The sequence below is a fragment of the Nicotiana tomentosiformis genome, chromosome 4 (genome assembly GCF_000390325.3).
Source record: "Nicotiana tomentosiformis chromosome 4, ASM39032v3, whole genome shotgun sequence".
Classification (NCBI taxonomy): domain Eukaryota; kingdom Viridiplantae; phylum Streptophyta; class Magnoliopsida; order Solanales; family Solanaceae; genus Nicotiana; species Nicotiana tomentosiformis.
Genome location: NC_090815.1, coordinates 65,382,591 through 65,397,962, shown reverse-complemented (window position 1 = coordinate 65,397,962; position 15,372 = coordinate 65,382,591). Strand labels below are relative to the sequence as shown.

General features: G+C 36.9%; 1 protein-coding gene across 1 annotated transcript in view; it reads right to left on the bottom strand.

Moving 5' to 3' along the window:
- LOC104113987 (myosin-1-like) overlaps window positions 1-15,372 on the bottom strand; it is a 33,388-nt gene that overhangs the window by 4,982 nt on the left and 13,034 nt on the right. Inside the window, exons 6-15 of the mRNA XM_009624325.4 lie at window positions 8,614-8,779; window positions 8,455-8,518; window positions 8,320-8,333; window positions 8,147-8,231; window positions 6,857-6,960; window positions 6,577-6,715; window positions 5,082-5,200; window positions 4,822-4,974; window positions 4,655-4,744; window positions 164-241 (exon numbers count right to left, since the gene is read on the bottom strand). Coding sequence (XP_009622620.1) covers window positions 164-241; window positions 4,655-4,744; window positions 4,822-4,974; window positions 5,082-5,200; window positions 6,577-6,715; window positions 6,857-6,960; window positions 8,147-8,231; window positions 8,320-8,333; window positions 8,455-8,518; window positions 8,614-8,779 — 1,012 coding nt within the window. The remainder of the gene's footprint in view (window positions 1-163; window positions 242-4,654; window positions 4,745-4,821; window positions 4,975-5,081; window positions 5,201-6,576; window positions 6,716-6,856; window positions 6,961-8,146; window positions 8,232-8,319; window positions 8,334-8,454; window positions 8,519-8,613; window positions 8,780-15,372) is intronic.

Here is a 15,372-nt window from a genome sequence, read left to right as displayed (position 1 = left end):
ACAAGACTTAGGGAAAAACATGCTTTTAACGAATGTGACCACATCTGTTTTATGAGAGCCATGAATACATAAACTCCTAAAATTAACTAAAGAAAACGTAAAAGAAAACAATATAAATGGCTAGGACTAAATTAGATTTATTTAAGAGACTACACATACAAACCTTCTCAAACAGATTTAGACAATCTTGGTTGTCGTCAAAATCAACTTTTGTCCAATCAATGCCATCTTGAATATACTCCTGGAAAGACAGTCAGCTGTTAATGAAGAGTTAAATATGGTAATATACAAATAAAACAAACTAAAGCTCCTGGAAGCATCCTTTAAGTTGCCTAATTGGCAAATGCAGTGGTCATGCATGTTAGAGTAAAAACTGCTGCCACCTAATTCTGTAGTAGATTATCAAACAGTATTTATAGCCTGTTTGGCCAAGCTTCTAAAATCAGCTTATTTTGAAAAGTGCTTTTCTCAAAAGTACTTTTTTGAAAAGTATCACCAGTTTGTGGTTGGCTAATTAATTTGAAAAGCACTTTTGAGCAGTAATTAGTGTTTGGCCAAGCTTTTAAAAACTGCTTCTAAGTGTATTTTTCTCAAAAGTTAAAAACTGCTTCTGCTTCTGCTTCTCCTCAAAAGCATTTTTTTTCCTTCTAAAAGCCTGGCCAAACACCTCAATTTTTGGAAAAAAAGCACTTTTGGCCCAAAAAAAGCTTGGCCAAACAGGCTATTAGCTTAACACCATAAGCTTGAAAACTTCTTAAGCAGCTAATGGATCGGCAAAACAGTATTTTTGTTATAAATGTTTAAGCAACATGCTAAATAAGCCTTTAGTACGTAGAGGCAAATGTACAAAATCAACCCTTGAAGTCAGCATGTTGGTGTGACAATTACAATAATTATAACTACTATTTGAGAAATGCTGTGAAATTAAAATGTTTGGAGCAAACTTACTGTATAATCGTTTAGTACATTAAAATAGTAGTAAGACAAATAAATGTAACCAACAACAATAATAAAATTGACCATACCTTTTTTCAAACAATAATGACATTTTTCTGTCACAAAATTACATTCCAAACCAAACAGGAGAAAGTATAAGTCACAGCCATTCTCCCTACAAACTTTTTGTAAACCATTAAAAGGGCCTGCTTCTGCTAATCTAGTCAATTGTGATTATACCAAGAGAAGACTCACAAGAAAATATCCACCAACTTAATAATTGAAGGGTCATGCTGAGATTCAAAAAGGAGGTTGAGATCAATTCTCTCATTCATAACAGCATCACTGTTCTCACTAGTATCTGGTGAACATGGCAATGCTTTAATTATTCTTTGTAAGAACTTCTTTTGGGATAAATATAATAATGTAGAAAACGAGAGAAGAAAACATTTTTGTATCTGTACTAAAACAAAGGTGGATATCATATGATGCAAAAGAGAAAGTGAATTCGGATAAAGGGTGTTCAGGAAGATAGGAGATTGCTCACCTCAGGAAGAGAAATCAAATTTAGAAATGGAATAATATGATAGGGATACCGTTTTGAGTACTCATTTTGAAAAAAAAAAAAAAAGAAAGAACAAGTCAGCATCAAACTACAGCTATGTCCATCCTACCATTTACAACTACAAAATTGTCAGGGTCCAAGGAAATGAGGTGGGAAGAATTAAAAAACTTGGGCTTCTTTTTGAAATCTCTTTTAGACAGGGTGACGAAATGCTGCAAGCTTGGTCATGAACATTGCATAAGATGGTAGACCGGAAGTAACATTGTCAAAGCCAAAACAAAGAAGAAGAGCAACATGAGACTAATATAAAGATAGCAACTTCTAAGACCCAGAAAACAGATACGGCGAGATTCGAGGGAAGGTAATGTATACTAAAGCCTTTAGACTCCAGGGTCTGCCTCTAAACCTCTAACCTCCCGTTAACACCGCCTCACGTCTCGTCAATCATTACAATGTCATCTGCAAATAACATGCATCATGGCACCTCCCCTTGAATGTGACGCGTCAGTGCGACTATTACCATTACCGGGGGAAATAAAAACGCGTTGAGAGCTAATCCCTCGTCCAACCCCATCACAAATGGTAAGTGTTCTGAGTCTCCTACCGTTGTTCTCACATGGGTCTTAGCTCCATTATACAAAGCCCTTAATCGCCCTAATATATGTAACGGATACACCTCTAGCCTCCAAACATCTCCACAGGACCTCCCTCGGGACTTTATCGTAAGCCTTTTCTAAGTCAATGAACACCATATGTAAGTCCCTCTTCCTCTCCCCGTACTGCTCCACCGCTCTCCTAACAAGGTGAATGGCTTTCGTAGACGAATGCCCTGACATGAATTCTGAACTGGTTCTTGGAAATAGACACACTCCTCTTCACCCTCAACTCCACCACCCTCTCTCAGACTTTTATAGTATGACTTAGCAGCTTAATACCTCTATAGTTGTTGCAATTTTTGATATCACCCTTGCTCTTCTACAAAGGGATCATCGTACTCCACCTCCATTCTTCGAGCATCTTCTTCTTCCTAAAAATGACATTAAACAGCCCAGTGGCCACTCCAAGCCTGCCCTGCCCGCGTTCTTCCAAAATTCCACCGGAATTTTATCTGCCCGATCGCTCTTCCCCGCTCATCTTACGCATAACCCCCTTGACCTTCTTAATTTTTATACACCTACAATACCTAAAGCCTTGACGACTCTCGCATCGTTCCAAATCACCCAGCACATTGTTCTTGCCCCCTCTTCGTTCAAGAGTTATGGAAGTATGTCTGGCATCTTCGTCGAATATGTACCTCTTCCATCAAAACTCTGTGTTCCTTGTCTTTGATGCACTTCACTTGGTCCAGGTCATTGGCCTTCTTTTTCTCTCACCTTGGCTAGCATGCACAGCTTCTTGTCCTCCGCCTTTGCCCCCAAGTTCTTCGTAGGAACTACCAAATGCTGCAGTCTTAGCCGTTGTAACCGCTAACTTCGCCTCCTTCTTAACCTTCTTATAGCACCCCTTACTCGTCCTCTTCTCCTCCTCGTCTACGGAATGTTTTCAAAATAAATAAAATGAATTTGGTTTACCCACTCTTATTTTAAAGAGGTGTGTTAAAAATTTTATTTTTTACAAAGGTCTACATATTAAAAAGGATGAAATAAGTTCTTGTGTAAGATATCATCCAACATTAGACAAATATCACGTCTTGTATCCAACACCTATAATAGGTGAGACTTGATTTCATCAACTCATTAAGTCTTTGTTATATTTCTTCCCTAATCTTATTTTCTCACACCCTTCTTCAGAAAATTAAGATTCACAATCTCTAATTATGCAAAACAACAATAGAACTAAAGCTTCCTCCTGCAAAGTGATAAAAAGATAAAAGACGTAAGATGGATGAAATCAAAACCACCTTCACACTTTTCACCTACTCAAGATACCTAGGCGAGTAAAGTCTACTACACTTGGTATTCAAAATCAAAAAAACCCATGAAGAAAAAGATTCCAACTCCATAGCCAATATCAATAAAGATTGTGCTTTTTAAAATTGAAAATAAGCTTCTTTCCCATCATTTTGCAAGACTCAGTTAGCTTAACTTTGCCCAAGTGAATTACCATCTGTCATTCTGTCCACTAACAGAAAGCTGCTACTGAAACACCTCTTAATGGACAGAATAGCGGACAGATATTTTAATAATTAGGAAGCAGCACCATTGTGGAAGAGAAAAAGGATTTCTTGGTATGACTTCTGGGAGGCTGATTCGTGCTCAGTCAGGCTTATATTCGTACCTTAACTTCTATTCACTCTGTCATATTGATGTCGTATTTCCTCTTGGGACATTTATTAAAAAGATGTTGAAAATGTGCATCATGTTAATTAAAAAAGAAATCTGTTGTCACCACCTGTTTAGAAGTGGAACTAGAAAGCAGTATGTTTATTCTAAAGTATTTAGATGTTTGGAAAATAGTTATAAATGCTTACCATACATGGCACTGGATTCTAAATTGGTATTACATGGTCTCAGGCTATAAAAATAAGTATAGTTTATGAAACTATTTTATCTAATAACTCACCATATGAAGTCTCACATGTCAAAATAGGCATATATTAGGAACAGAAATTTACTAATACACTATGTTCAGAGCAATGGAAATATCTCTAGCATATAATAATGGCAAACGTTAGGAAATCCACCTTATCCAACCAAAGCTAACAGAACCCCATCCCGACTCCACTTTCCCCCGCCTTTCTCCCAACAACAAGCTTAAATGGCATCCATAGTTATAAGTCTTATGTACAAACCTAACAAAATCAAAGAATTCAAGAAATCTGCAATATCTAGTAGTTTTGACATTAAGTCAAAGCTATAGCTACCGCAGAACCTTCTCTTTTTCCACTAATTGGGCCGAGAGTTCGGGGATGCTACATGTTCTCCGTTGTTCTTACACATTTTTTACCCTGAAGCAAAAGCCTTTGCATTCTATCCATGGTTGCACAGATTCAATCAGTATCATTGAGCAGGAGGAGGAAAACAAACAAAGACATGACCTAAGTGAAGATACTATATTTAACAGGTATCAAGAGCTAGAAAGCCTGAAAGTCAGGTGCAAATATATTCAACCAATGCATCAGTTTCTAATAGGATTAAGCAAAGGGATCATCACCTCTTGTTCCAACTTGAACAAGTGACGGTTAAAGTGTTGTTGCAACCTCTCATTGGCATAATTAATGCAGAACTGCTCAAAGCTATTCCTCTGGGAAGGAAATCAAGGTCAGCATAATTAGAAAATAAAAGAAACATGAATGAATAAAGCATTATAAACCACAATACCTCGAATGATTCAAAACCATAGATATCAAGAATGCTGATAGATCTTCCAGTTCGACGTTTGCCAACTGCAAGTGACTTATTTATTTGTTCAACGAGCCAGTCAAATAGACAAGAATAGATTGATTTTGCCAATGCATCTCTTGTGTCAGTAGCCTAACAAATAGAGAGAACGATCAGTTATTCTTCAAGGACTTCTTAAATGGTCCATTGGTCAAACATAACTAACAAGCTTTCAGTATTGCCATATACTAAATCATTACCTGAGATAGTGTTAGCTTTTGGACAATATCATCATTTCTTACTCTCATTTTTCGAGTTGATAAAGCTAGCTTTAGCTCTTCCACACCACACCCGATTAAAGTTGAAACGGTTGTTAGGCCTACAGAATTAGACATCAAATAATAACATCAAAGAGTCAACAACAAAGCATGAAAACAATGTAGTTTCTTGGGAAACTAGTCAGTTTTAACTGTAGAAAATAAGAAGATTCTCCTAACATACTTTAGTTTGATATACAATATAAATCAACGTCTTAATCTCAAATTAGTTGGAGCTACATGAAACTTCTTTAGCCATTCTACTATAATTATGCCACTAGTTGTTAGGCCTACCCTACATACAAAGCATTTAATTAGTCTAGAAAGACTCCTAAATGTCGGACCTAATGTAAGTCTAACAACAACTAAATAACTCACTGATTGGCATCGCTTGGACAAATCCTTTTGTCAAGTTACAGGTCCCACATAGGTATAAAAGAACACATCAAAAATCAGGTAATGTGCCAATCCACTTATTGTGTTCTTGGAGGGACACTTAGTTTCTTTCACATGATATCAGAACCAACTATTTGGAAAGCCATTCTCATACTCGTGAGTCAGCATTCAAATCCATGTGCAAACCCATGAACCGATTCCACAAGTAGAAGGTTGAGTTATATAGTGTTCAACACCGGGTGTAAAAAGGCACCCAGTGAGGTTTGTAAAGGTAATGGACCATCCCACCAAAAGCTTTAAGGTTTTGGGTCAAATGAACAGATTCTTTATTTTTCTTTCATTGTGCTATGTTCTTAACTAGCCGGATTGATCCCGCCAGATTGTAAATCATTGAGCTCTCTCTATACTCCATATCCATTTTTATTTATTTTTTTTAAATCCCTCCCAAATTAGGAGGATCTACAGTATTTCCACACTTCCCCTCCAGCGTGACTCGAGCCCAGAACCTAACGGTCGTGGGTGGAGGTGCTTTACCAACTGAGCAAGCCTCACTTGTCATAATTTGATATTCTTTAAGCTAGTTTTCAACCTACTGCAACCCTCCTCTTTTTACTAACTTGGAACTGGATATTCTCTGCAATTGGCTGTCCAGATAGAAGTTGAAAACTAGTGTTTGATGTAAGTTGAGGAAGGCAGTAGTAAATAATGCCTTTTCTTTAGGACTCTGAAGTGTTTAAGTAAAGTCTAAAATTTGGTATAATATCACATGGCTACATTACATCAAAAGAGCATGTTATGTGACATTGCTTTATCAAATTATTGAACTTCTCCTATATGTCCCATAGTTAACTATAAAATTCAATTGAGTCAACCAAAGTCTTATAAATCAAAGAGAAGAAAGGAAGGTGTCCAACTGAGAGTAAGAAAGAGCAACAGAAGGAAATCGGTTGCAACCTAGTCCTAACAGACATCATCAAAAAAAGGAGAAATAAACTACTGCCACAACTAGCTGAAGTGATTATCTTTTCACTTTCAATATTACCTTCATCCACAACTGGTTCAGCATGGTTTTCATTGTCCACAGATGTAAAAGAGATATTTCCAAGCCATAGCACTGCAGCTAGCATCGAAAAAACACTCTCTTGATCCTCCTTGCTGATATGAACAACATCGAGTGCTTCCTAAAACAATACACCATATTTAGCTTCACAAGTTTTAAGAAACAAACAAGATCCAAAGTCAAATAGCCTAAAGATAAAAGGTGAAATTATTTTTTCGTGGAATAAGGATCAAACTTGAGTGCAAGACGAGAAGAATATTACCATTACAATACGAAATTGTTCGGCATCATCAACCCCAGAAATTGAGTAGCAATTGCTTTGTCTCAGGTAGTTATACTCACTTACATCCTTCAAATTTAATTTCTCTGCAGATGAGGTACAAAGAGAAAAGGAAAAAGACCTAAGTGTCTGACAAATATAGTAATAACTTGTAATTCCAAATCAAAGTACTCATATTTAAGTTATATTAAGCAAAGCAACGATCAGCAAAAACTATAAATCAAACACATACTATCATTCAGTCCAACTTCCATTTTTGTTGTACTATAATTGCTTTGCTACATGCAATTCTCGTCCAAAACCTCTCATATATTGATATGAAGCTGGCATTAGTATTAGCATGTGCTAAACTTCGATCCTTATTCAAGCACATACAGATTTTGCAGGAAAAGACCGAAAGGAGGACAGGGAAACCGAAATACAGATTATCAATCTGACATCATCAGTAGAAAGTAAAAAATTTTAAAGGACTCAATATACTGAAAATAGAGATTGGTGATTAGTTTCTTTGAGCATTAGCTTCAAAAACGTAATTGACTCTTTTGTTTCCTTTCTTCGCTTCTTCAACACTTCTTGCAATCTTGTGGGATTGAGGAACGTGTGGGTGAGGTTTCTTTTCATCTTATATTCTTCTAACGTGAGTTTGAACTTTGAAGAACGCTTTCGCTAGTTTTGTGAAAAACTTTAGCAGCGCGCTTTTGATTTTCTCTCTTCTTTGTGCTTGAGAGGTGCAAAACCTTGAAAGTACATCAATTTGGTATCCGAGCACCAGTCCAGGTCTGAATTCTTGAATTGTTATCTTGTTCATCATGCCGGCAGACAACAAAATAACAAGCTCGGGATCCTCTTCATTGATGAACAACGTCAGATTGAAAGATTAAGAACTACAGCCCTTGAACGAGACAACGAAGAAATTAAAGTGCAACGAAGAAATCAATGCAGAATTTGACTGAATTGGTCGAAAGTTTGTTGATTCCAAATCAGCCACCAAACCCGCCATAATGCCTACAACCTCCACCACCACCAAGATACAACATACCAGCTATAGTATGGTGCATTCAGCTAAGGTGAACTATCTTTCCTTGAGATATTTGGAGATAATCCATACGTAGTCAACGGTTTCTATGACAGTTACTGTAGAACATGGAAGTGCCAACCAAAAATAGGGATCAAACAGAGAACAGCACATCTTATAGGCAAAACATCTAGAGCAGGTGCATTGACAGATCAAACAATAAAATTCTCACCCTCCTACAGATTTATCATTCTTACCTTTGAGAGCCCCTGGAGCTCCTGCGCAGAGCTGATAAAATATATGATATGACCTTTCTCCCTCACTGCATTGAACCACTCTGGACTGTTCCATAAAACTTATAATTAAGTTTGCATTACAGAAAAATAAAATAAATTTTGCTGACGATCAAGGCAATTGGAAGGAAAAGTACCTTTTCAAGTAAAACTGTGAAGATCAAGAAACCACATCAGCAGTCAAAGGAAAAGTACAAATATATGTCAGCCACTAGATTTTACTTTCGTGTCAAAATTTCATTTAATGAACTTATACAGGATGCTGTTCTTACATGTTTGAATATTAGCCCCTGATATTTTTCCAGTCTCACTAAAGTGAATCTCAATAAGTTTCCCCTGTCAAAAATTAAACAATTTCTTAAATGCTAGGAAGAAATCTTGAAAAATGATTACTAAGTCAAATCCAGGTCAGTTACAAGAAAATCACTTACAAATCGACTTGAGTTGTCATTTCTTAAAGTTTTAGCATTACCAAAGGCTTCTAAAATCGGATTCGTTTTCAGAATCTCATCCTCTATTCCACTACCACCTCCAAGGGCAGCCAAGTATTGCATGGCTATCTTTGCTGTTTCAGTTTTGCCAGCTCCGCTTTCCCCACTGGGCATGAACAAACCACGGATTATTATAGTATACAGATTATCTAAGATGGCTTGATGCAATAAAAAACTACTACCAAAATTCTTAAAAGTCAAGATATAAAACATGCATTGCAGGAAATCAAAGAGGATCATCTGTCATAATATCATTTGCAATAATCAGAGAGTATTGTAGGTATAACTACTGGTCGGAGTATTGATCAGGTAATAATTGGAAAAGATGTCAAAACAAAAGAATGTACCGTCAGACCTCTCTATAACAGCATCGTCATATAACAACCATTCACTATAAAAGTCAAGTTTTTTATGGAACCGATTTTCATGTTATGTTATAATATATGTTCCCTATAATAGCATTTCGCTATAACAACCAAAAAAATCCGGAACAAATAAGACTGTTATAGAGAGGTTTCACGGTATATTATTCGAACTCCACTCCAGCTTGCAAGAATATGCACATTAGAAAATGCCAAACAGCCTAAACAGTAAGAATGCATGCCTTCATGAAAGGCACTACACGAGAATACCAAAACAAACCAGAAATCATTGACTTTTGGTAGCATACAACCATCAATCTGCTGCCCGTCAGTGTTGTCAAAGGTGAAAGGCTTAAACTAGCGCTCATGTCTATCTATCGAGGCTTTACGCGCAAAGCACAATTAAAGTGTGGGCTTTAGTTAAAAAAGGCGCAACAAAGAAAAAAGTAAAAAAATATATATGTAATGCAAGAAAAAAGTAACTTCATTCATAATGATTTCCTTAACAATTAATATATTTTTTTGCCAATCATATTTATTGTTTATCTCTCTTGTCCTATCCATGACATGCGCCTAACCTACACATCGCGCATTGCGCTCTTACATATAAAACTATGTTACTTGGAAAATAATATTTTGTTGATTAGCATGATTTCAGGAGATTTAATTTATCTAGAAGATTGTTGATTAGCATCATTTCAGGTGATTTGATCATATTTAGGAGATTTGATTTTATTTGATAGTTGGACTGATTGCATAGATTTATTCTATTTCCTTAATTAGCATTAGGAGCTTTGTATAAATTCTCTTGCTCATGGGATGTAAAGAGACACAAAAATACAAGAAGTCTTCTTCTTCTTCTTCTTGAAATCTTCATGGTATCAGAGCTATTGCTGCCGTTAGAGGTGAGTTTTTCTCCCTCGCAGCACTGGGGTTTCATATTTGTAGCAACAGGTCGAGTTTCCTCCCTCAAAATAGTTTTTTTCGGTGACTTTAAGAAGTTCCGTGAAAATCTTTTTATGGCAGTTTTGGAAGAACAATTTTCCATGTGGTTCGCATGCATGTTCTGACCCTACCCCAGTTAGGTTGATACTTTCTCGGATCACCAAAGCTAGGGTTCAGGTAAGGCAGACCTACTCTTTACGACAAGACAGTGATTTGTTTCAGTTTTTTCCTTCTTCTGTGAGATAAGTTTGAGGTAGTTTCTTTCCAATTTTTAGAAAATTTATTTTCTGATTTGGAGTGCTATTTGAACTATGGGGGACACTAAGGCGGTTGATAACACTTACCCGAGGGACAACATTTCTCTTTCACAAATAAGTGTTGTAAGGGCTGGTACTTATCTTGCTTGGTCAAGATCTTGTTTGCTTTTTTATTAAGCCTAGAAAGTTGCTTGGTTAAGGAGAAAAGAAAGCACATGTTGTGACTGATGTTAGCTATAGTCAATGGGATTCAGATAATTCTCTAGTTATGACATAGCTTTTAAATATGATGCACCCTCGCATTTCCAAACAATACTTGTTGCTTGATACTGCTAAGAAGATATGGAATTCGACTAAGTGCACTTACTCTCGCAAGGGAAATGACGATGAGATCTTTGAAATTCGAAAAATAATTCATACCGCTGGGCAAGGTGAGTTGACTATTACTGAATATTACTCTGAGCTAAGTGGGTTATGGCAGGAGATTAACTACTATCAGGATCTCTAAGCAAAGTGTACTAATGATGCAGTTCTCTTTCAACAATTGGTTGAAAAGGAAAGGGTTGATGATTTCAGGGTTCAAGCAATCGATAAAGTTCATTTTCCTTCTCTTGAGGATGCACACTCTCATGTTCAACATACTCTTATGTTCAACAAGAAGAGAGCCGGCAAAGGGTCATGCTTTATTCAGCACCAACGGAGAAGTCCGGGTTAGCTGTATCTCATGAGCAACCAAATGTGTTCACTTCTGATAAAGTTCACCTGCACTGTGATTAATGTGGAAAGCCAAGGCATAAAAAGGAGACATGTTGGAAACTACATGGTAGACCAACTAGAAATTGTAGAGGAAAACGTGTAAGTCCATCAAGGGTTCAAGCTAATATTGCAGAAAACAGAGACATCCAAGTAAATTGCTTCTGGAGAAGCTTTGTCTTCGGATGAAGTTCAGCATCTTCGCAGTCTTCTAAACAAATTTGATTATTCTAATGTTGCCACTTCCAACTATGTACAGTCAGGTATTTCCTTTAATGCTCACATTAATTCTTGGTTTATTAATTCTTGTGCGAATAGACACATGACAGGCTCCTCTAAAGACTTCCAAAATTACTCTCCTAGTCCCAAACGGGATTATGTCAGAATAGCCAATGGCTCCCTAACTCCCGTCTCTGGAACAGGTTATGTTGTTTGTACATCTGAAATTATATTATCATCCGTTTTCCATGTACTTGAGTTTCCTATTAATATGTTATATGTTAGCGCCATCACCAAAAAACTAAATTGTAGTGTCAAGTTCTTTCCTGATCATTGTGTTTTTCAGGATTTTAAGGATTTTAAAACAACGAATAGGATTGGCAGTGGTAGATTGCATGATGACTTATATTGGATTGATGGGATTCGAGACTCTAATCAAGCCTTTTTGGGGAAAAATAAGGATGTTAACCAAGAAATACTACAGTGTCATAGATGGTTGGGGCACCCATCTTTTTTCTTTGAAGAAGCTATATCCTAGTTTGCTTTTCAGAACTAAGTTTGGATCTTTGTTTTGTGATGCTTGTGAATTTGCCAAGCATACTAGAAACTCTTATCCTTTACGTGATCATAAAAGTACAACTCCTTTTTCAACTACTCATTCTGATGTAGGGGATCCTTACTCAAACAGTTTCTTTGTCTGGTAATCGATGGTTTGTTACTTTTAGTGATTGTTGCACTAGGATGACTTGGGTGTATTTGTTAAAGGCCAAAAGTGAATTTTCTCCTGTTTTTAGTCGTTTCATAAGATGATTTGTACCCAATTTAAGACTAAGATAAAAATCTTGCGAAACAACAATGGTACAAAATACATGGATAAAAATTTGGTATTTATTTGGAGTCTTATGAGATAATCCACCAAACAAGTTGTCCTTATACTAGTGCACAAAATGGGGTTGCTGAAAGGAAAAATAGGCATATATTAGAAGTGGCAAGATCTCTTATGATTATTATGAATCTACCAAAACCTTACCGGGGATGCCGTTCTAATAGATGATTATCTCATCAACAGAATACCACTTAAAACCCTCAATTTTCAGAATCCCTTGGAAGATTTAAAGGGTAAGAATGATTATATTATTCACAATATAAAAGGTATCTTGGTGTGTCTACTTTGTTCAAAATAGGAACTCTGGGAAACTTGATCCCAGAGCTCTTAAATGTATCTTTATTGGGTATTCTCCAACACAAAAAGGGTACAAATGCTATCATCCTCCCTCTCGAAAATCATTTGTCAACATGGATGTCACTTTTCGAGAATCTAATCCCTATTTCAGTATTACACCATCACCTCTTCAAGGGGAGAACTATAAGGAGGAAGAGAAGATTCTCCCAAGTTCCGCGGTTGAAATCACTACCATTACTATTGGGGAAAGTGAAATTGGAGAAAGAATTCAAGGGGAGACTATTGGCGTTTGGATAGGCCTGATTTGAAAACTTACTCAAAGTGAAATAGAGTAGAAGAAGAAGTCATAATGGAGAAAGAATTCAGGGGGAGACTATTGGCGTTTGGATAGGCCTGATTTGAAAACTTACTCAAAGTGAAATAGAGTAGAAGAAGAAGAAGTCATCATGCAATCTACCGAAGCTGAACCTTCCTCGGTGAGTTGTCTATATTTCCTAATAAGTTAGATTTGCCTATTGCTCACATAAAAGGAGTCAGATTAGAAGAAGAAGAAGTCACCATGGAGAAAGAATTCAGGGGGAGACTATTGGCGTTTGGATAGTCCTGATCTGAAAATTTACTCAAAGTGAAATAGAGTAGAAGAAGAAGAAGTCATCATGCAATCTACCGAAGTTGAACCTTCCTCGGTGAGTTGTCTATATTTCCTAATGAGTTAGATTTGCCTATTGCTCACAGAAAAGGAGTCAAATATTGCACCACAAAACACCCTTTATCTAATTTTGTCTCCTATAATTCTTTATCTCCCTCCTATAGAGTCTTTGCCTTGTCCATTTCTTGTGTCTATTCCCCAAGAATTGGAGAGAAGCTTGTGCAGATCCTAAATGGAAGCAAGCTATAATTGAAGAAATGAAGGCCTTGTCAAAAAATGAGACTTAGGAACTTGTCACTTCACCACTAGACAAGAAGCTGGTTGGTTGCAAATGGGTCTTCACTGTGAAGCACGAAACGATGGCTCAATTGAAAGATTCAAAGCAAGATTGGTGGCTAAGGGATTCACTTAGACTTATGGAGTGGATTATCAAGCGATATTTGCCCATGTTGCTAAAATGAATACCATTAGAATTCTTTTGTCTTGTGCAGCTAATCTTGATTGGGACTTGCAACAGTTTGATATGAAGAATGCATTTTTTTCATGGAGACCTAGAAGAAGTGTATATGGAGATTCCTCTTGGATTTGATACTGCACAAAGTCAGGGAAAGGTATGCAGATTGAAAAAAGCCATGTACGGACTAAAGCAATCCTCCAAAGCTTGGTCTGACAGATTGTGCAAAACAATGATCTCCTTCGGTTACCAACAAAGCAATGTTGATCACACGCTCTTCGTAAGACATCAAATGGTAAACTCACTCTTCTCATATTTATGTTGATGACATAGTAATGACAGGAGATGACAAAGAGGAGATGACCCGATTGAAGAAGTTGTTGGCACATGAATTTGAGTTCAAGGATTTAGGAAAATTACAGTACTTTATGGGAATTGAGGTTGCTAGATCAAAAAGAGAAATCTTTATTTTTCAAAGAAAGTATATTTTGGATCTCTTCAAAGAAATTGGTATGACAGGTTGCAGACCAGCAGAATCGCCCATTAAAAGCAATCACAAGTTACAAAGTGGAGTTGGAGTGTTAGTTGATAAGGACAGATATCAGAGATTGGTTGGAACTCATTTTTCTCTCCCACACTAAACCAGACATAGCCTACCCAGTTAGCCTGGTGAGTAAGTTCATGCATGATCCCAAGATCCTCATATGCAAGCTATCTTTCACATTTTGCGGTATCTGAAGTCTGCTCCATGGAAAGGTCTACTTTTCTCCAAATATGATCACCTCCAAATAGAAGCCTTTACGGACGCAGATTGGGCTGGATCTCAAGATGATAGAAAATCTACATCTTGTTACGTACACTCGTAGGAGGAAACTTGGTTACTTGGAGAAGCAAGAAGCAAAATATAGTTGTTAGATCAAGTACGGAGGTAGAATATAGAGTTATGGCCCAGGGTGTTTGCAAAGTACTTTGGCTATAAAAGTTACTAGAGGAATTGGGACTCTTGTACTGTGAAAACAAGGCTACCATCAGTATAGCTCATAATCTAGTCCAGCATGAGCGAACAAAGCATGTGGACATTAATCGACACTTCACCAAAGAAAAAGTTACAACTGGTGTCTTGAATTTGTTTCATGGCAACTTCCCCAATTGAATTATTTGGGCCCACTCGTTACCAATTGGATCGAGGGTACTTCCAGCAAGAAATATATCGAAAAGTTAGTGTTGGGCTAGCAGAAAATCAAAGTATATCAGAAGCCTATTCTAAAATTCTTGAAAATTAGCTTTTTATGATTACATCGGCAATAATCTGGCAAACGGGGTCCTCGGAAAAACAGCTAGCTGATATGTTTACCAAAGGTTTCAACAAGCGGACTTTTCATACATTGAGTTGCACGTTGGGTATGTGCGACATCTTTGCACCAACTTGAGGGGGAGTGTTGATTAGAATGACTTAAGGAGATTAATTTATTTAGAAGATTGTTGATTAGCAAGATTTCAGGAGATTTGATTATATTTAGGAGATCTGATTTTATTTGATTTGATTTGATAGTTGGACTGATTGTATAGATTTATTCTATTTTCTTAATTATTATTAGGAGTTTTGTATAAATTCCCTTACTCATGGGATGTAAAGACACAAAACTACAAGAAGTCTTCTCCTTGAAATCTTCATATATTTTTCGGAAAGCTTGCCACACTATCATTTCCTGCCTTTACCCAAACCTTCCCTAGCAAAATCGTTTACTTTTTTTAGCATCAAATGCTGACACACACCCGATCAAGAGGCATACACCAACAATCTGCTGCCCCACTGAAATGCGAGAAAACATTTTGGCATTTTCCTCCTCTCATCTCAGAGAAGATAGCAATTTCAC